The sequence below is a fragment of the Eptatretus burgeri genome, chromosome 7 (assembly GCF_056783735.1).
Source record: "Eptatretus burgeri isolate ZD-2024b chromosome 7, Ebu_testis_v1, whole genome shotgun sequence".
In the NCBI taxonomy this organism is placed as follows: Eukaryota; Metazoa; Chordata; class Myxini; order Myxiniformes; family Myxinidae; genus Eptatretus; species Eptatretus burgeri.
In genome coordinates, this window is record NC_140967.1 from 28,128,628 (window position 1) to 28,151,127 (window position 22,500).

Here is a 22,500-nt window from a genome sequence, read left to right on the forward strand (position 1 = left end):
AAGGACGATTTGATTAGATTTTGGGAGCGATCGGGTCAAAGGTCAAGGTCAAGGTCATGAAAAGGTCAAAAACACTCTTTTGAGCATAACTTCCTTCATAATACAGCTATCGACATGCAACCACCGCCATATTGTTCCATGACGAGATACCTTTCGGATATGTATTGTCGGATTTGACGTAACGTCATCGGAAGTGCATCTAAATGACGTCACAAGATGACGTAAATTTTCATTTTTCGATCTCATCAGTTTTGATCATACCGTTTTGTAGGACTTACCTTAAGGACGTCACACACCAAATTTGACTTCGATCGGACTGACCGTTATGACGTCATTGACGTTTGAACATGACGTTTTTCAGTTGTGGCTAAAATGTCCTGATATTTTACATTCAAATATCTATATAATTTATAAAGCAAAGTCTCCCAAATCCAGGCATTAGGATCAGTACCAAAATATCTGTTTATTGATGTACAGGTTTTGCCAATTAACTCTGTAGTCAAGGTCAAGGTCACACTCAAGGTCAAAATATACTTGTAGGCAGAGCTTCAGATCTAATAGAACTATTGACATGAAACCAACGTTAAAACGTTCAGTGAACTACGAGCTTTCAGAATGGTAGTCCCCGATTGGACGTGACGTCCCCGGAAGTGCGTCAAAATGACGTCAAAAGATGACGTCATTTTTCAACTTTTTAATTTTTCAGTGTTTATCATTCCATTTTGTTGGACTGCCTTCAAGGAGGTTACACACCAAATTTGACGTCAATCGGACTGACGGTTGTGACGTCATGGACGTTTAAAAATGACGTTTTTCAAATGTGCCCGGAAAAAAGTTGCGGCGGCGAAGGTAGGCGCTCTACCGAGTGCCTGTTCTCGTTATCTATATATTGGCACCTTATGATTATGTACATGCACAAAGGATGCCGTTTTCAACTTCCTACCCTTTCCTTCACCTCCCCCCCCCCCATCCCCAAACACAAATTTTTTTCCTCTCTTTCTGTTTATTACCATGCTGCGCAAAGTGGAGAATGGGGTTAAGGAATTGGTTAACTTCTGTCTGTTAATTTGTCCTTATGTTTGCAAACATCAGTTTATGATCAAGGAAAGACAGGTATTGGCTTTGTGGTTAGGGCGGCGGCTTGGGATCCTCAGGATCCTAGGGTCCTGAGATAAAGCCCTGTTTGGCCGCTGAATTAAGTACACCAGGGGGTTGACTCAGCCTGTCATCCTTCCGAGGTCGGCGAAATGAGTACCAGTGTGTACTGGTAGAGGGGCACTGCATCAGCGACTCAGTCACGCTTCCAAGAAATGATAGCTACCCCGGAAGCCAAGCTGCCATATGCAAGAAGAATAAGATGATTGAGGAACAACTTCATTTCAATTGAATGTTATATTTTGAACATGAATCGGAAAACGATTTGCTTTGTTAAATAATTCACTGGTCAACACGATTTCTCTTGCATGGGGTTTTTCAACGGATTCTAGCTAACTTTTGGGTGCTGAATCCAAATCTGTCATTAGTTTTTGCCGATCACATCAGGTTTTTGAACTATGAAAAATCATTATTTTTGAGAAAACAGCAATTTTACACTCGAAGTTGAAAAACACTGTTGCATTCGAAGATCGATAGATGCAAAAATGTTTACAATGAAAGGTACCTACTTCAATTACAATATTTAATCATACATTAACATATAATCCATGCTTGCTTGCACATATTTTTACACATTTTCTCGATATTTTTAATGTATGAAAAGTTTACAAATTACACTAAATGAATTTAAATATATAGGCGGAAAAAGTTCCCCTTAACATGGTGTACATCACTCAAGCTCAAAGCATTTTTCTGAGTTTTGTGACTTTTCACGGAATTCAGAATGCAGCAATAAATGCAAAAATATGCGAATATAACAAAATAAGTACTGGTACTTTAAAGCGTAAACATCCAAAGGCACAGGTGTAATCGTATTACAACATAGTAAACCTCCTCTTTGTGGACAATCTCTTATGTACAGCATCTGGGACATCCCTCATCAAACTCCAGCAGTAATCTGCCATCATATTTGAGTCCCAACAACCTTGATAACGTTCTTCCATCACTTTAATGTGTTGATGGAAACGTTCACCCTGTTCCTCGCTTACATCTCCAAGGTTATCTGGAAACTCGCTCAGGTGACTGTGCAAGTCGTGCACCTTGATGCTCATTCTGCACCCCAGCGCTCGCAGACTAAGGAGCAGCTCCTCCACAATCTCTCGGTAGTTGTCATCTTTCTTGTTCCCAAGAAAATTCTGCATCACATTAGTGAATGCATTCTACGCTCGAGCTTCGACAGCGGTCATCGTCGTAACGAAGTGTGGGTCCTTGAGTAATGTTCTGATCTGAGGTCCGTCGAATATCCCTGCTTTTTTCTTCTCGTCGCTAAGACTCGGAAAGTTTGAACATATGTAGCCAAAGCAGTCTCCAGTGTGATCAAGAGCTTTAACAAACTGCTTCATCAGACCGAGTTTAATGTGCAATGGTGGAAGGATGATATTTTTCCGATCAACCAGTGCTTCATTAGTGATGTTCTTGTCACCAGGTATCAAACTCTTCCTTGATGGCCATTCCTTTCTCACCTAGTGCTCCTCCTTAGCCCTACTGTTCCAGTAGCATAGGAAACAAGGGTATTTGGTGTAACCTCCTTGTTGCCCCAAAAGGAAGTTCACCATTTTCAAATCCACACAGATCAACCACTCATGATCGTGGTACTTCAATCGTTCAAGTACAACCTTGATGTTTGCATACTTCTCCTTCAGGTTCACTGAGTGTCCTATAGGGATGGATCCATAGATGTTCCCATTGTGAAGTAAAACACATTTCAAACTTCTTTTCGAACTGTCAATAAAAAGTCTCCACTCACTTGAATGATACACAGGCAATCCCATAGCGAGAAGAAGCCCTTCAACATCACTGCAGTATACAAGTTGACCATCAGAGTGGAAGTACTTCCTCAGTTCTGCCCTCTCTGTTGCGATAAAATGAGACACTTGTGCCAGGTTTGAGAAGGTTTTTCGCTTGCAGTCTGGAAGCCAACAACTCAGCAGATTGTTTTGGCAAATTCAAATCTCGGATCAGATCATTCAATTCAGGCTGACTATACAGAGAAGGTTGATCAAAAAACGAATCCAATGGCTTGTACTCTGCATCTGCTTCTTCATCATCATCATCGGATAAAGATGTGGATGAATTAAGTGCTTCCTCATCAATCTCTGCGAGCTTGGTAAAAACAGGTACAGGTATTTCGTCACAATGAGGAACTGGCCGTATCGCAGAGGGTATGCTAGGGTATTTCATGTATTGCTTGTTTTTCTTATTTAATCCTTTGACATTTACAAGGCAGAAGTAGCAGTCATCTAGGTGGTTGTTTGGTTCTCTCCAAACCATCGGCACACCAAACTTGAGCTTAGCATTCTTTCCTTGAGACCATGATCTCAGAGTTTCGACACAAGTCGTGCATACTTTATGAGGGGCCCAGTTTTTGTCCTGGTCTCCAAGCGGTACTTTAAAGTAGGCACGGTACACTCTCTTGACGAATGTAGTGATGTTGCGTCTTTGAGGTGCTAAAGTGAAGCATCCACAGATATAGCAGAAGATATCTGGGTCGTTACAGCACTTTCTTCTCTTTGAAGGTGTAGACATAGCTAGCTTACAGTGTAAGGTACCAGGTACCGATATAAACAACCCCACTGAGTCAGCTGTGCCCGCCCACTGAGAATCGCGTAATACAGTAATGCTCGCGTCTCGCGAGATTAGGTAGTCTTCACAGCTGCAAATCACAAATACGTCATAGACGTAAACTACTGATGCATACGTTGATTCTTTTAAGAGAATCAGACAATAACTGCACTTTGCTCATGGCAGGCTGTTTACCATAGGGGCTGTTTACAGCTATGGGTACTTGAATAACACTGAACAACAAATTTCAAAAAAAATTTTTTACTGGAGATGTGTAAAGTGATTAAGACTAATTTGGGTACGCTGATTTCAAAAATCATAACCGTTTTGCTGTATCACGTCAGGATTTTCAGGAACAGAAATATTCCCATTGCCTAGAAGTCAGGATTTCAATGAAATTTACATATGTCTTTAACATGTCTATTTCGTACAATTGTTGTTAACTTGTGTTATATTTCTTTCTTTCAGATAAAGATGAGTAGGCGTTCCTGTACCAATCATCCTGACAACTTCTGTTATGTCTGTGGTCGGTATACCAAAAAAGATCAACAGCGAAGTATATCTACAGCAGTGAAAATGAAGGCCGCCTACTTTCACTACTTCGGGTGTAAGGTGGGGGACCAAGAACAGAGCTGGGCACCACACATCTGCTGCACAAGCTGTCACACAACCTTGACTCAGTGGTTGGTGGGCAAGCGCGCGAGCATGCCATTTGCGGTGCCCATGATATGGCATGAGCCGCAGAATCATCATGATGATTGTTATTTCTGCTGCACAAGCATCGCCGGCTTCAACAAGAAGAATAAAGGTCACATCAAGTACGCTGACTGCGTCTCTGCTCGTAAACCTGTGCCTCATGATGACGAGAACCCCGTTCCAACACCTCCAGCTGATCAGAACATAGCTGTAAGCAGTGGTGAAGAGGATGGTGATGATGAACCTTTTGAACCCGACACTCAAGAATCACACCTTCTGAACCAGGGAGACTTAAATGATCTTGTAAGAGATCTCTCGCTGTCAAAGGCGAAGGCAGAGCTGCTTGGATCAAGGCTGCAGCAGTGGAATCTACTTGAACCTAACACCAAGATATCCTTCTTCAGAGCACGTCACAGAGACATGGCTGAGTTCTTTGAGATGGAAGACACGATGACATTCTGCAGTGACATCAACGGTCTGTTGAAAGAACTTGGGTGTGATCACGATCCTGCAGACTGGCGCCTCTTCATCGACTCGGGGAAGAACAGCTTGAAGGCTGTTTTGCTCCACAATGGCAACGAGAAACCATCAGTCCCACTGGCTCACGCGTTCGGCATGACAGAGACCTATGAGACTATGCGGCAGCTGCTTGATTCCATCAAGTACAATGACTTCAACTGGCACATCTGCGGAGACTTGAAAGTGGTGGCGCTGTTGTTAGGGCTGCAGTCAGGCTACACGAAATACATGTGCTTCCTTTGTCTCTGGGATAGCAGAGACGACAAGAATCACTGGACGAAGAAAGATTGGGAAGAGCGAAAAGAGCATGTACCTGGTCGACACAACGTGAAGCATGTCGCCCTTGTCGACCCAGCCAAGGTTTTCCTTCCACCACTCCACATAAAGCTCAGCTTGATGAAAAGTTTTGTACGGGCAATGGATCTGAATGGGCGTGGGTTTTCCTCAAGGAAAAGTTTGGCAACACCTTGTCGGAGGCCAAGATCAAGGCTGGTGTCTTTGTTGTACCGCAAATCCGACAGATTATGAAGGACGAAACTTTTCCGACAACTCTAAACCCCAAAGAGCTGGCAGCGTGGAGGAGCTTCAAAGCTGTGACGGACAACTTCTTGGGGAACGAGCGCGCGGACAACTATGAAGAAATAGTGCAGCAGCTGCTGGAGTCCTTCAGGAAACTTGGCTCCAGGATGTCCCTGAAAATCCATTTCCTACACCAGCACCTGAACTTCTTCCCTGACAACTTGGGAGCAGTCTCGGACGAGCACGGCGAGCGATTCCACCAAGAGATTTCACTCATGGAGACGCGTTACCAAGGGCGGCACAACCCGAACATGATGGGCGATTTCTGCTGGTTCCTGCATCGTGAAACTGACACAGAGCAGCACAAACGCAAAGCCAAATGCCTAAAGCATTTTTAATTACATTCTAGTGGAGTTTTTCTGTAATTTCTATAATTTTGAAGCATTCATGATGAAATAAATGAATAAATGAATTTTTGTAAATTTCATTGAAATCCTGACTTCTAGGCAATGGGAATATTTCTGTTACTGAAAATCCTGACGTGATACAGCAAAACGGTTATGATTTTTGAAATCAGCGTACCCAAATTAGTCTAAATCACTTTACACATCTCCAGTAAAAAATTTTTGTTGTTCAGTGTAATCAAGCTTTTGCTGTTTTATCCCCACCAAGATTGCCAGACTGGATGGTCAACTTTTGTAAAAATCCATGAATATGGAGCATACAGATAGCACAAAAACTTGATGTGATAGAGCAAATCTGAGCTCAGATTTGGATTCAGCAGCCCCAAATTAGCCAAAAACAGTTTCCAAAGTCCATGCAAGAAAAAAAAACCTATTTTTGTAGACCAGTGAATTTACAAAACCCTTCCATTTAGCAGTACTAGGACAAAATATTACACCATTTTACATCATCATGCCAACAATGGATGTAAGCCCTCAATGTCAGACATGAAATCAGGGCTGTCTCTGGACATATCTCAAACATTTGATACAGTCTGGCATCTTCAAACTCTCTGTTTATGGCATCCAAGCTGGCTCCCACCTCTCATGGATCACAAACTTCCTCCTCTAGTCCTACAATCAGTATGCAGCTTTTAACAGGTTCCTCTCATTTCCTCTCACTGTCAAGGCTGGAGTGCCCCAAGGCAGTGTCTTGGGACCCAGTCTTGTTTCTCATCTTCATCAATGATCTTTCTAATTCCCTGGAAAATCCTGTTTTTCTCTTTGCTGATGATTTCACCCGATGCCATGTTATTTCTCATCCTTCAAACAAACAAGCAGCAGCCTCTTTCCCCTCTGCAGACATTACACTTGGAATATGTTTTTCATCCACAACAAATCCCACACACTCACCCTGTCTCTCAGAAAGGACCTTCTGGCAAACCCTCCCATGTACTTCCTAAACAAACCACTTGAAGAGGTTGATTCACTCAAATGTTTTGGCCTCACCATCAGCCATTATATTTTTGGGCAGACCATATTTCCAAGATGGCCTCCAAAGCCAGCTGCTGAGTGGGCATCCTCCATTGTGCAAGGTTTTTCCTTGGCCAATCTGAACTTTGAACCGACAAAGCCTTCATTTGCAGGTTAATGTAGTACTGCTCTCCCTTTGGGATAGCACCCCTGCCTCGCATCTTGTCCTTCTTGATTCCATGCAAAGCAAGGCTCTCAAAATCATTGGGCTCTCCCATAATGAAGCTGAGTGTCGTAGCCATCAAAGCCATGGTCCAGACTACACATCAACCATGCTGGTCCATTTCAAGGGAAGCTTTTCGTTATCGTAGTTGATGCCCACTCCAAATGGATTGAAGCTCTCGTGGTGCCATCCTCATCCTCTGCTGTAACAATTGAAGCTCCACCTACACACACACACACACACACACACACACACACACACACACACACACACACACACACACACACACACACACACACACACCTCGTCCATTGAAAGTACACTACATAGTTCTTCATGCCTGTTGTTTGTGTGTTTATGACATCCTTATGAATGAAGTTTTCTGTTTGCAATGATTTTCAGTTTTGTTTGATTCTCAGAGAGGCAAAGTAAAAAAACAAAATTATCTCGCTCCTCTACACCTGTACAATTGGGACAAATTCAAAGACAGTCCTGCTAAACTGCAGGCTCATTTTCCGATTCGTGTTAAAAAATATTACTTTCAATTGAAATTAAGCTGTTAATCATAAACTGATGTTTGTCGACAGAAGGACAGACAGAGAGAAGTGAACCAATTGCGTAACCCCGCTTTTCACTTCACGTGTGTGAGGTAAAAAGACATTGAGATATCAGTGTACTTTTACATGTGACAAGGACATTAAAAGACAAATGAACGCCATATATGGAATTTGAATCTGGTATGCAGATATCATTGGGTACGTGCTTAGATCAGACCACCAAACACACAACCTGAGGTTGAGTTGAGGTATTTTTAATTTGTTCTATTTTGTTTTCTGCTTGCTTTCTCAGGTCCCCATTCAAGTCACACCAAACCTTGATCCAGTTTCCCTACTCACAGAAGATGTAACAGTAGCCCTCTGGCAGAACCAGGGTCTACCGGCTGATTGCATGTCCACCGAAAATGCCACCATTTTAACATTCTGTCAGCGATGGCCACTCCTTGTGGACCCACAGATGCAGGGAATCAAGTGGATCAAGACCAAATTTGGAGAAGCACTGCATGTGCTTCATATCAACCAAAAGGGGTGATTAAAATATTTGATCGAGTGGTTTCTTTCTTTATTGTTGCAGTCAAGAAATTACATGATTTGGAGTCATCAACATGTTAAATAAGCAAAAAGACAAAACTTTTCACCATCACTCTTGTCTCATCACACCCTGGCTCCTTCCCCCCAACCCCTTCTTTAAACATTTCCCTTCCTTTTCCTTTCCTTTCTTCCCAAAATCCTTTTTTCCCCCCTTCGCATTTTCCTGTCCTTTTCTTCCAAAATCCTTTTTTTCCCCTTCTCTTCTTGTTTTGCCTCCACTGACGTCGTCGGGGGCATTGTGGGTTCAGGATGTCCTTCCGTCCGTCCGTCCATAAATACGTATGTCTGTCTGTGCAAATTTTCTCTGCAACCTCTCATCCGATTGACACAATTTTTTTTTTACCAAAGGTGCGACTGCTCATGTAGAACGTTTTAATGATAATTATCATGTCATAGGTCACACGGTGTGGCAGCCATGTTGGAAAAAAGGGAAAACTTTGGACCTACGTATCTCCAAAACTGCTCCATGGAAAAAAATTGAAACTTTGCACATGTCAAGTACTTCCCATGGGATTTTTTTTTGATGATGTCTTAGGTGGCTTCGTAATGACGTCCTAATTGCATCCGTCAAATGGTTTATCCGATCAGTATAAAAAAATGTTGAGGGTCATCTAGAGCTAAATTGTATGAGGGTGGGGGGGGGGGGATGATGTCATCAGTCACATCGTTCAGCAGCCACTTTTTTTTCAACATAAAAGCCTTCAAAAATTTCCGAAATGGCTGAACAGATTGAGGCAAAACTTTACCGGAATGATTGTATTTTCATGAGGAACAAAAAGTTCTCCACCGATGACATTGTAGGTCGCATGGTTTTGCAGCTATGATTTTTTTTAAGAATAAACCTTTAAAAATCTTCTTCTCCAGAACGGCTTGACAGATCGAGGGGAAACTTCACCCACCAGGTGCCCCAATCCTTGGAGATACCAGGGTGTTCAAGACTAATTAAATGGTCACATCCATGTTGAATTGAAAGAAAAATCTTTCAAAAATACTTTCTTTTTAACTGCTTCATCAATCGATGTGAAACTTCACAATTATTATCTCATGGTCATGGTGAATATATGTTTTCAATTTCAAGCTGATCGGACACATGGTCTGGAAGCCAGAATAATTTAATGTTTTGAATCTGGGTTCAGGGATTTAAATCAAACTTGGTACTGTCCAAGTATGTATGATATATATATATATATATATATATATATATATATACATATTTACAGTACCAGTCAAAAGTTTGGACACCTACTCATTCTTCAAGGGTTTTTATTTATTTTTTTACTATTTTCTACATTGTAGGATAATTGTGAAGTCATCAAAACTATGAAATAACACATATGGAATTATGTAGTAACTAAAAAGGTGTTAAACAAATCAAAGTATATTTTCTATTTTGGATTCTTCAAAGTAGCCACCCTTTGCCTTGATGACAGCTTTGCACACTCTTGGCATTCTCTCAACTAGCTTCATGAGGTAGTCACCTGGAATGCTTTTCTAACAGTCTTGAAGGAGTTCCGACATATGCTGAGCACTTGTTGGCTGCATTTTCTTCACTCCACGGTGCAACTCATCCCAAACCTTCTCAATTGTGTTTTGGTCAAGTGATTGTGGAGACCAGGTCATCGGATGCAGCACTCCATCACTCTCCTTCTTGGTCAAATATCTCTTACACAGCCTGGAGGTGTGTTTTGGGTCATTGTCCTGTTGAAAAACAAATGACGGTCCCACTAAGCGCAAACCAGATGGGATGGCGTATCGCTGCAGAATGCTGTGGTAGCCATGCTGGTTAAGTGTGCCTTGAATTCTAAATAAATCACCAACAGTGTCACCAGCAAAGCACCCCCACACCATCACACAACTCATCCTCCATGCTTCACAATGGGAACCGTACATGCAGAGATAATCCGTTCACCTTCTCTGCGACTCACAAAGACACGGCGGTTGGAACCAAAAATCTCAAATTTGGACTCATCAGACCAAATGACAGATTTCCACCTGTGTAATGTCCATCGTTCGTGTTTCTTGGCCCAAACAAGTCTCTTCTTATTATTGGTCTCCTTCAGTTGTGGTTTCTTTGCAGCAATTCGATCATGAAGGCCTGATTCACGCAGTCTCCTCTGAACAGTTGATGTTGAGATGTGTCTGTTATTTGAACTCTGTGAAGCATTTACTTTGGCTGAATTCTGAGGTGCAGTTAATTGGCGATTTCTGAGGCTGGTAACTCTAATAAACTTATCCTCTGCAGTTGAGGTAACTCTGGGTCTTCCTTTCCTGTGGCAATCCTCATGAGAGCCAGTTTCATCATCGCGCTTGATGGTTTTTGCGACTGCACTTGAAGAAACTTTCAAAGTTCTTGAAATTTTCCACATTGACTGGCCTTCATGTCTTAAATAATGATGAACTCTCATTGCTAGTTGCTTAGTTGAGTTGTTCTTGCCATAATATGGACTACGACAGTACAGACAAAATAATGGTCTTTTACCAAATAGGGCTATTTACTGTATACCAACCCTACCTTGTCACAGCACAACTGATTGTGGAATTTCTTTCATTCTTAATGTGTTTGAGCCATATTAACTTTTAACAAGGCACACCTGTTAGTGGAAAAGCATTCCAGGTGATTACCTCATGAAGCTGGTTGAGAGGGTGCCAAGAGTGTACAAAGCTGTCATCAAGGCAAAGGGTGGCGACTTTGAAGAATGTAAAATATTGTTGCGGTTCTTGGAACCACATGCATCCAACAGATAGTGGTCCCAAGACAGTTATTCCATTAATATACGTGTAGATTGTCCCTTTCCTTTTGTCTAGTGGGACAATAGGGGCGGGCGTTGCGATGATCTCATAGCTTGGTTTGCTTACGTCATTTTTTCTTCATTTCATTTCTACTCTTCTGATTATTCCTGAGGTAAATCTGAGCCACGTGTGCCTTCGCTGTGAGATGGGCCCTCAGGGAGGATAGCACGTTCCGCTGCGAGGAAACGATGACGCACGGGCATGAACAGCGCAGAGCCCTCGTTCTCAAGCTAGCCCGAAACCCAACGTGTGCAGTGAGTCATACAGTGCACTTGGCAGTGCGGGATTATCTACTCGAGCTTCTGATGATCTGGAGAAGATTGCCGGTTGCATTAAAAAGGCATACGAATGAATCTCTCTTAAGAGGCTGCACAGTGGTGTTTTTCACAACACAGGAAACGCAGCCAGCACGACGCCCACGCTGCACGAAATGCGTACGGAGGCCGATAAAGGCGACGGGATACGAGTGTGCAGAGTAAAAGCGGCGCTTTCCTTTTCAACCAAATATTTGACCCATAATGGTGTTCGCCCCACGCACACGCTAGCAGAGTCGTGCGAATGCGGGCGCTGGCCACATGCGTAATGGCCGAACCACGCGCACTGTATGGAATGTGCTCAAAGGCAGACACGTACGCCACTCGTGAAACATGCATGGATTTATCCATAACGATGTACCTTCAGCCCTCGCTGGCAGCAGCGGATTCCCTACGGATGGTAAACGTCTTCTCCTCTCTTTGGCTAGTGAAGCCGCAATCAAGCCGGGGAATGTTGTACAGTGCGGGCCACATTGGCGCGCGTGGAGCGGGCGCGTTGATTGGCGCTGGTCGGATGCCCGAGCGGGCATGCGGGACCCTCGGCCGGTTGCCAGGAGGTTTTTGTGGGACGATTCGCGTGCCAATTTTGGTGTGGCTGATTTGTGTCATGTCGTGGGGTTGGAGCAAAATATGTTCGCTGTTTGAGATGACCTTGCCGGAAACGAAGTGGTGCGGTTTCCGACCAAGGTGATCAGGCCAGGTGAGGTGTTGGGGCCAATCGGAGCGCCCGATTCAGGTGATGACGCTTCGCTTCGGGGTGGCCCTCGGCCCGCGCTACAAGTTCTATAAAGGTCGGAGCGGTCCCTCCGCCTCTTTCTTTTTTGCTCTCTCGCTCTGGTCTCACCCTCGTCTCTCTGCACAAGCTACCTCCTGCTGCCTGGACTCTGCCTCTCTCGCTTCACCCTCGTCTCTCGGCATGACCCGCCTCCTGCTGCCTGGACTCCGCCTCTCTCGCCTCGCCTCGTCTCTCTGCACGACACACCTCCGGCTGTCTGGGTTCCGCCCCTTCTCCACTCAAGCCCCTCCTTCACGAACATGGTCTCCACCCGCGCTGCTGAAACCAGAGACAATGCGCCCACTATCGGTACCGCACCACGGGCACCCCCTCCCCCCCCCGAAACGTATTGGTGGCGCGTTCATGCAATCAAGATTAAAGGTACCGAGATCGTCGCTTCAACTCCTCTCCCCTCTTGTTCCAATACTCCCTCTTCATCAGGTTTTGTGTGTGTGCGTGTGTGTGTGTGTGTGTGTGTGTGTGTGTGTGTGTGTGTGTGTGTTATGTCCTGGTGACTGTCTGCTTAAGTAAGACTGCAGAAGTTCGTTATTGTTATTATTATTATTGTTATTATTCTCGCGTTAAGTCTGCTCTGTGTCCCCTTTTGTAAGTTGCCTGTTTATTTGCTGCACCACACCTCTCTCTCCCCTATCTCTGCACAACACACCCCAATAAATCCTGATCGTTCCACATACCATTCCTCGCCCATTTTTAATAAATCATTATTAGGAATGTTCCCTGCTCGTTTTTGTCTTTTCTTCCATTGATCCAGCATGGTCCGAATCCTAGCTTAGCCGGGACTTTATTCCCAACGATCCGTTCCTTTTAGCCGGTGCGTTCTTGGCAGTGTTGCTCGGCTGCATCCGATCCGGTTCGGACAAGGCGTACCGAGGGCATGTTTCCCGGTAATTAAACCACGTGATTAATTAGGTAACCCGATTAACCCATAGACGGGAGGGCCCTTGGTCACGCGGTTGAGTTATTGGCGTCCACGGTCGGTTAAGCGACCCGCCGTGTCACGGAATTATCCGTGTGTGACGGCCTACAATTCCAGAGAGTCTGGTGGGAGCCGAGATAGCTTCCCCCACCTTGTAGTCTTCTCACCCGACCCCCGGCCCACAACAATATATAACATATTTTGATTTGTTTAACACTTTTTTGTGTTCTACATAATTCCATGTATGTTATTTCAATGTTTTGATGTCTTCACTATTATTCTACAATGTAGAAAATAGTGAAAATAAAGAAAAACCCTTGAATGAGTAGGTGTGTCCAAACTTTTGACTGGTATTGTATATACACGACATGGCCAAAAGTATGTGGACACCACTTCTAATTTGTGGATTTGGCTATTTCAACCACACCCATTGCTGACAGGTCTATAAAATCAAGCTCACAGCCATGCAATCTCCATAAACAAACATTGGCGGTAGAATTGGCTGTACTGAAGATCTCAGTGACGTTCAACGTGGCACCGTCATCGGATGCCACCTTTCCAACAAGTCAGTTCGTCAAATTTCTGCCCTGCTTGAGCTGCCCCGGTCAACTGCAAGTGTTGTTCTTATGAAATGGAAACGTTGAGGAGCAACAACAGCTCAGCCACGAAGTGGTTGGCCTCACAAGCTCACAGAACGGGACCGCTGAGTGCTGAAGCACATAGCACGGAAAAAATCGTTTGTCGCCGGTTGCAACACTCACTACTGAGTTCTAAACTGACTCTGGAAACAATGTCAGTGCAAGTACTGTTCATCGAGAGCTTCATGGAATGGGTTTCCATGGCCGAGCGGCCGCACACAAGCCTAAGATCACCATGCACAATGCCAAGCGTCGACTGGAGTGGTGTAAAGCTCACCGCCATTGGACTCTAGAGCAGGGGAAACACGTTTTCTGGAGTGATAAATCACACTTCACCATCTGGCAGTCCGCCGACCTTTGTTATAGCAGCAAAGGGGGGACCAACTCCATATTAATGCCCATGATTTTGGAATGATATGTTGGACGAGCAGGTGTCCACATTCTTTTGGCCATGTAGTATAGATATGACAAGGATGGCTGTCCATTCATCCATTCGCTGTTATGCTGATTGGCTCCGAGGTCGGCAAAATGAGTACCAGCTTGCTGGGATGACCAAGTCATTCAAGTATCCTGCGTCAGAGTGGCGACCTGTACAGGATTGTGCCCAATCGCCAAGGAGACTGCTTCGGCAGCACCAACGCTCTGTACAGAGTATGGTCCCAATGGACTGGATGGACTGATTGGCTGTGTGAGAGCAAGGTGCAATGTCATTGACTCCTGGCAAGATTATCGTATAGGCTTATTCAAAGCTGATTTTCAAGATGTGATTCCATATTTGACGATTGCAACTCATGGTGTAAATAATTGTGTCGAAAACTAGAATTAAATCAGATAAAAATTTGGAAAAAGCTATTTTTTCTCACCCAATATAATTAAATAATACGTTCACAGAAGATGAATGGCTTCAAAATGCGGTTTCACTCTTTTAAAGGTAATTATTGTATGATTTCATATTTTGACATGTTTAATGTGTAAATACAACAGCCACAGGCTGCATACGAAACAAGAACAACTTCCGGTGGCAGAGGGGGCATTACAAGTCTGACTAAAATTCGCCTATTCTGGGGGAATTCACCCGTCCATAATCTGGGAGAATTGTCGCTTCCAGAAGGAAGCTCTTCAGTCGAATCAACTCTATAATGGTGAAAATGAGAAAATGGAGAAGGTATATATATATATATATATATATATATATATATATATATATATATATATATATATATATATATATATATATATATATATATATATATATATATATATATATGTAAGCCAGCACAGCTGTAAATGAGAGCTAATTATCTGTATTTTAATAAACATGACATTGCTTTTAAAATACAAGTACAATCCAACTTATGTTATTTCTGCTGCCATAGGTTCCTGAGGGTTCTTGAACAGGCTCTGGCTGCTGGTGGGACGGTGTTGATTGAGAACTTGGAAGAAACCATCGATCCTGTTTTGCGACCTTTATTGGCAAAAGAAACCACCAAAATGGACAGGTGATTCTGGATATATATATATATATATATATATATATATATATATATATATATATATATATATATATATATATATATATATATATATATATTTTTTTTTTTTTTTTTAAATGAAAAGCATGGTTGGTGAGGCGTTGAAGCTGTCCGTCAGTTTGTGAAGACTATATGCCTATTAATCAAGTCCTATTTGAACGTTAATTCCCCAAGACCCTTAAGATCCCAAAAGACTCCGAGGACCCAAAAGACCCAGATAACCCAAAATTCCCCAAGGACCCAAAAGACCCCAAGCACCCAGATGTTTCCAAGGACCCTGAAGACCCAAAAGACCTTGAAGACTGAAAAAGACCCAAAAGTCCCAAAAACACCATGATACCCTTTAGATGCCTTAGACCTTAACACCATTGAGACCCCTTACACCCTTCAGACAAATGAGACGGCTTGACCATTTCGACCACTTGGACCTTGTTACATCAAAAATAAATTCCATATAAATATTTCACCAACATAACAAATAAATTTGTCGAAAAGAAATGTTTCTATTATGATTGGTGTAAATCATGCCAACACAGCAAATGTATGACATCAATCTCTGCAACAATATGCGGAGAGGCGAGAATATAGCAAGCCGATCCACGCTAGTGTTTGATAAAATGAAAATTCAGGATGTCAAAGTGGAATATAGTTTGTTTGTTTTTAAGGGCCAGGTTCTGAATTGAAGAGGAAATTAAAAAAAAAAACGTGAACCATATGCCATATGATGGACAGGACTGAGGATGACAGAAGCATAAACCAAAAACCACTGTCCGATGTTGTGTCTTTTGTTCCCAAACATAGTTAATCCTCCTTGAAAAATTGTCGATTAGGTCATCTGTGCTGCATAATCAAATATTGCATCCACTACATTTAAAGGGCATTATTGAGGGGTTAAATTACCTCCGTCACCGTAGGTGGATGGGGGTTGTGTTTTCACATCTGTCTGTCTGTATGTCTGCCTGTCTCTAGGCAGGATATCTCAAAAAGTTATGGACATATTTGGATGAAATTTGGTGGACAGGTTGCGTGTGTGACAAGGACAAATTGGTGTTCCAAAAGACCTGGACAACTTTGGTTGTTAATATTGTTGTGGAACCAGGGTCGCAGGGATGCGAGGGTGGGGGTATCCTCCAGTTCTTTCCGGATTCACCGGGAATCGAGGCCGTCGCACACGAATAAGTCCGTGTCGCAGTGGGTTGCTAATCGACAATGAACGCCAACAATTTAACGATATGACCCAGTGTCCTCCGTCTGACTACCGTTTAACTGGGGAACATGCAGTCTCCTTATTGGGGAATCGTGCCCTCAGCCGTTGTGCTGCTTTTATCTTTATTGGATCTTGATTAAGGTGGCCGAGCTTACCACGAGCACAATGCCAGACTGATGTGAGAGCCAATTAGTTGGGAGAATTATATTCTCCCGGCTAATCTATATACGGACAGTTGGACCAAGAAGGGGAAAGGAAAGACACAGGCAGATTGAAAGGAAAATGTGAACAAGGCAATTTATTTACAGCAAGCAATTTGGAGTATGGGGAAAGAGGGAAGGGAACTTGAGGGCTTTAATAGAGTCAAAGGGCAACCGGGGCAGAAAAAGGGGAAATGCAATAAAAGGTAGCAATCAAGGTGTGTATTTACAAAAAGCAAAGAAAATGCACAAGTTGCAGACTTAACTGTAAAACCTATTCCTTACCTACCAGATAACATGACAAGGATATCCATCAGACCACACAGTGGAGGTAATTGGGAGGGGCAGGGTGGCCTCGGCCTACCATACATGGAACCCTCACCCTCCCAAGCCTGATACCACTCTCCCTGCTGCTCTTCGGAATGGCCCCGACACTGCACTCCACAACCGAGAGTCCAAGAGCTCCATTGGAACCAGCCAGCAAACAGCCACGAGTGCTGCAAATCTCTGCCAGTAAACCAAAGCGTCCGAGGCCAGTGATGAAAGTCAGAGCAATGACCAGGGCAGAGAGATAGAGAGAGAGAGAGCGATGCAGAGCATCCAGGACCAGGGCAGAAAATCAGAGTGATGACCAGGGCAGAGACAGAAAACCAGCACATCGGGCACAGCTTTATAGTCCCTGGAGAAGGAGGGGCCAAAGAGCCATACGTCAGATATTCCGAGGCAGCCTGGGACCAGCTATTGGGCTACGTCAGATCTTACAAGCTGGCCCCATGCCAGCCATTGGAAGATGCCCCTGCAGCCCCGTCCATTCTACTGCCCATCCGGATATGCACTCAATTCATCCTTCTGGCTGTCGCTGGGAGTGGAGCTCCACATTTACCATGGGGAAAATCACTTTTATTCCCATACACCAGGGACGAACCTCACGTGTCCATAAATGTTCATTGCACAAAGCCAGGGAATGGGGCAATTATTGTAGAGTGGCTGTGTCATGTCCTGGTCCATATACCGGTCGTGTTCAGGTGGAGGGGGATGAACAGGGATAAGGGAAACAAAATACAGTATGGGGGTAGACGAAAATAAGTTGCAGTACAGGGTTGACGTCCATAAAGATGAACAGACAAACAAGGACTTAGTGGGGCTTTAAACAATAAATGGGAATTTGGTGTGCAATTCTAAAGCCATGGCCTCGGCGAGGGTTCCAGAACGCTGGTATTATTCAAACATGCCGAGAAGCCATGGCAGTGAAGCAACACACGCCCAACGTGCTGATGCCAGTCACGGCACACGTCATGATGCACTGATGTGGTTATTATCCCAACAAGTTGAGAGGGGGTGCAAACTACCCAACCCAATGCATTTAATTACATAACCCCTACAGGGAAGGCGCTATTCTTAACGTACATTACGGAAATAACTATTCCAAGAGTCGATGTGCTGTGTGCATTTCAATTTCAGCATACAGTTTATAAAGCTGTAATAATATATTTCGTACGACAAAAGATACAACGATACCCTTTATTTTATATGATACAGAAACTCATAAAGTTTTCTTTGTTTTCAGGTCTGGTGGTTAAATGTAAAATAAAATGGCGAATACACAGGAGAAAGCTCAGTGCGTTGAACGGTTCATTGAGACGAGATCCGATACGCAAGTTCAGCGTAATTTTTGTACAAGGTATGGAAGGAATCCGCCATTGCGGACCAGTATCAGAGAGTGGTACAAGAGGTTTAAGGAGACTGAAAGTTGTCAGAAATAGAAAAGTACTGGTCAACCAAGCCCAAGTGCAGCAGACGTTGAACGAGTGAGTGAATCATTTCAACAAAGTCCCAGAAAACCAATTTGATGCACATCCAGAGAACTGAGACTACCAAACACCACCGTACACAGGATTTAGTTTAAAAGACAAGCTTTATGCCCATAAGGTGCAGATTCTGCAGGAACTCAAAAATCAAATGACGGACCCAAACGTAAGGCGTTTGTCTTGGAAATTCTCAGTCGCATAGAGGATGACAAAGATTACCTGAAAAAGCTCATGTTCACAAACGAAGCTTGCTTGCTTTCATGTGTGTGTGAGCTTTCATGTATTGTCAACCAGCACAACGTGAAGATCTGGGTCTCTGAAAACCCCCACGTGGTCATTTAACACATACGTGACAGTCCAAAGGTTAATGTGCCGTGTGGCCTTCTCCACGCCTGCTTGGTAGGTCTGTTTTTCTTTGCGGAGGATACAGTGACCTCAAGACTTCGCATGAACATGTTGGAAGGATTCGCCTTCCCACAGATTGAAGACCTGCAGCCTGATATCATTTTTCAACAGGACGGTGCTCACCCTTATTGGGCCTTAGTTGTTTGAGCCGTCCTGAATGAAAAATTTCCAGGTCGCTGGATTGGCCGAGATGGACCAACCACCTGACCCCCACGATCAGCAGACATAACCCGCCTTGATTTTTTTTTCTCTGTGTGGGTTTGTCAATACAAAGATGTTGTCTGCATCACGAAGGTGGCAAATATGCAGGATCTTCATTCTCGGATCACAGCTGCATGCACACTGGTGGGCGCAAACATGCTGAGCCAAACATGGCAAGAACTCATGTACCGCCTTGATGTCCTGCTTGCGGCAAACGGAGCTCACATTGAAGTGTATTGATGGTGTGCACAAGATGTTATGAGTTTCTGTTTCATTTAAAGCAAAGGGTGTCATTGTATCATTTGTGGTTCCAAATATATTAACAACCAAAGTTGTACGGGTCTTTTTGGAACACCCTGTAATACGTGCACGAACCAAAGTTCTTCAACACTTGATTTCCACATGACAATGAACAATTTCCACATGTTTGAAACAAGCATCCAAATTAATTAATAAACCAAGGATATTATATATGCCTGGTGTTCGCTTAATGGTTAAGGTGGTGGGCTTGAGATCCTAGAATCCTGAGTTCAAATCCCACTCGACTGTTGAATTAATACCAGGTGGGGATAGCTCTGCCTGTCATCCTTCCCAGGTCGGCAAAATGAGTACCAGGTTACCGGGGTAACGAACCATTTGCGTGTCTTGCGTTCGAGTGGCGGCCGGTCCAGGACTGTACTCAGCAAAATTTAACTCTCTCGGCAGCCCTATATGCCTCACAGCATGAAAGGAATGGTTATTATTATTTACACTACAAATGTACAACTCACTCCCACAGATACATCTTCATACAATTGTTACTAGGCTGGCAGGATGGCCTCGAGGTATCCACACTCACCTCTGAGCCATCTCACCCAAGTTGAAATCTCAGCCCAGATCTCAAACTGGCACCTGGATGTCTCATAGGGGAGAGTGCTGTTCATCGGATGGATATTAAACTAGCTGGGTGTCCCATCTGCCATCATTAGTTGGTGGACATTAAAGATCCTATGATGTAATTCACGAAGAGTATGCGAGCTATCGCCAGCATCCTGACCAAGTTCCAAATTCTTGCCCTAACCACCAGGGGGGCACGGCATCAGTGGCACGGCCACACTCTCAGCCAATGATGCAACTCCGCAGCCTTGTACTGCACCCGAAAGAAGATATTTGTTGTGGGATATTGAAATGGAAAAAAATATCACAAGGATGCCATTATGGAAAGCCATAAAAAGGTTTGGGGTGTCGTATTGTGGTATCATTCCTCCGTTGTTTCATTGTTTTTTGGGGGATTCCATCCCGACATGTTTTTAATTTGTTTTGAGTTTTTTATTGTTTTTTTTTTTTTTCCTGACTTTTATAAAGAGGAACATTGGTTGAGATCAATAACTCTAGAAAATGGATTGGTAGTATTTAAATAAATGGAGATAGGAAGAGCCATTGTTGTGCTGCTCATGAAGCCATGAAGGTAGAAACGACACTGCCCAGGAGTGGTGTTGATAGCAATGTTCTCTGACCATTGCACACTACCCCTTATGTGGTGTTTGGTTATACCCTGTTGAGATATATACAGCTATCCACCTTGACAGCAGCTGAGTTGATAGGAATTAACGCATTGAAGGCATTGTGAGAATTCATACTTGGGCAACAGTTGGGAAAATTAATGTTGAACAATTTATTATCTCCTTTTGACTCACAAAACAATATTCCAGGTATTGTATACTCTTGGATATTGTTGTGAGTTGTTCATTTGCAAGCCCCTTAATTTGGAATAGAATTGAATCCATCATATACATACTAAGCCTGGTGTTGGCTTAGTGGTTAGGGTGGCTGGCTTGGGATCTTAGAGTCCTGAGTTCAAGCCCTGTCAGCCACTGAATTAACATCAGGTGGGGTTGACTCTGTGGTGTCGTGGTAGAGGTGCTCCAAGGCAGACATGAGCAGGGGAACAGTTCAACCCTGCTTTATTGCACGAGCGAGAGCGTGAGCGTACGTTGCCCGTAACTCCCCTTTATTACATACGCGATGCACTCCACAAGCCACACGACTTACAGGCTCCCAGGCCACAACGGCTACAGCAACTACTACAACGCCTCAGGCGGCGTGCACTCCTATATCCCGTGCAAGCACGTGATCACTCTAAACCACTCCTCCACCACGCTCCCCACATCATGCCCTGCCCCCGCAGGCCCGCTACACCACACTCCTCCCTCCTAAAACCATGATTATTAAATGACAATCATCATAACAAGCATAATCAGCATAGGATACCATGAAATAAAAGCAGACAAGGTACAAAACCGACAATAACCCCAAAAAGAAAAAGCACAGGTCATCACAACGCAGCAGAAGCGCCTCCAGGCGGCTCGTGCTTACACGCCGTCCGGCGAGGTCGTGGCGACCTCCCGAGCAAACCTCCCCCGGCACCATCAAACGCCCCCCGGCCGACAAGGCGGCACATCTCCCCCAGACAGACTCGAATCAGATAAACATTCCGAGCCCGGAAGCCCGCTGTCTGGAAGCTGTGGCGCAAGCGCAAAACCCGACTGACCTTGGGCGGGGACGCTGAACAACGCGCTGGCTGGGTGCACCAGCAACCCCATAACACCCACGCATTACAATCAGCTGAGATTCCAACGTACGCCCAAACGGCCTCAGGCGAGAACAGAGAGTTGTGCCCCAGGCGCCAGGCACGTCTGTCCTTGCCGAAACCAGAGGTGGGGGTAACGCTGAACAGCGAACCAGCCCCGGCTCTGAGTCGATCTCCGAGACCCACACGGCAATTAGACGGTAGCAATCCCATACAAACCACACATCCAATCCAGCCATTTCATAAATCAACAAGAACATCGTCTGCGCAATTGCAAACTTCTTTTCCCGTACAGCGCGTTCTTCCGATAAAATCCCCACACATGACAGAGTAACAACCCGTGGCCCGTGGCAGCGGGAGGTCAATAAAACCTCTTTATTTGCCACGATCGCCCCCAAAGCCTTCATATCACATCGGTCATAACGAAAATCCCATTGATTGATCCCAGCCAAACATATTCTCACACACGAACTGTCGGCATTTATTTCAACAACGTTAAACTGCATCACTTGAGCAATGAAAATCAAATACGCAACGAACAGCAACCCATGAACCACATCACGTGTCCGTCTCTCGGTTGTCGTCACGACGTAGCGATGACCTGCTTGTCGTCGACAGTCGCGATCCGCGAACTTCTTGAACGCGACTGGCTCGCTGCAATTCCCCGCTGAAATCGCCTGAACGACACGGGCGCGCATTGCACCATGAGCGCAGCCGAAGCGCCGAGAGCTCATCGCGGCTGGCATGGCTCCCGTTGCTCCCGAACCGTACATCATCGTCGCGGGAAGCAATGAACGGCCGCTCCCGTTGCATCGATGCGGCTCCTGCCGCCAGAACCTCGCCCTCGGGTCTCGAAGGAGGTACCGGCGCACCTGGAGGTACGAAGT

General features: G+C 44.4%; 1 protein-coding gene across 1 annotated transcript in view; it reads left to right on the forward strand.

Moving 5' to 3' along the window:
- LOC147022886 (dynein axonemal heavy chain 9-like) overlaps nt 1–22,500 on the forward strand; it is a 318,333-nt gene that overhangs the window by 215,170 nt on the left and 80,663 nt on the right. The window contains exons 59-61 of the mRNA XM_085890311.1: nt 7,939–8,174; nt 15,068–15,190; nt 17,022–17,175. Coding sequence (XP_085746437.1) covers nt 7,939–8,174; nt 15,068–15,190; nt 17,022–17,175 — 513 coding nt within the window. The remainder of the gene's footprint in view (nt 1–7,938; nt 8,175–15,067; nt 15,191–17,021; nt 17,176–22,500) is intronic.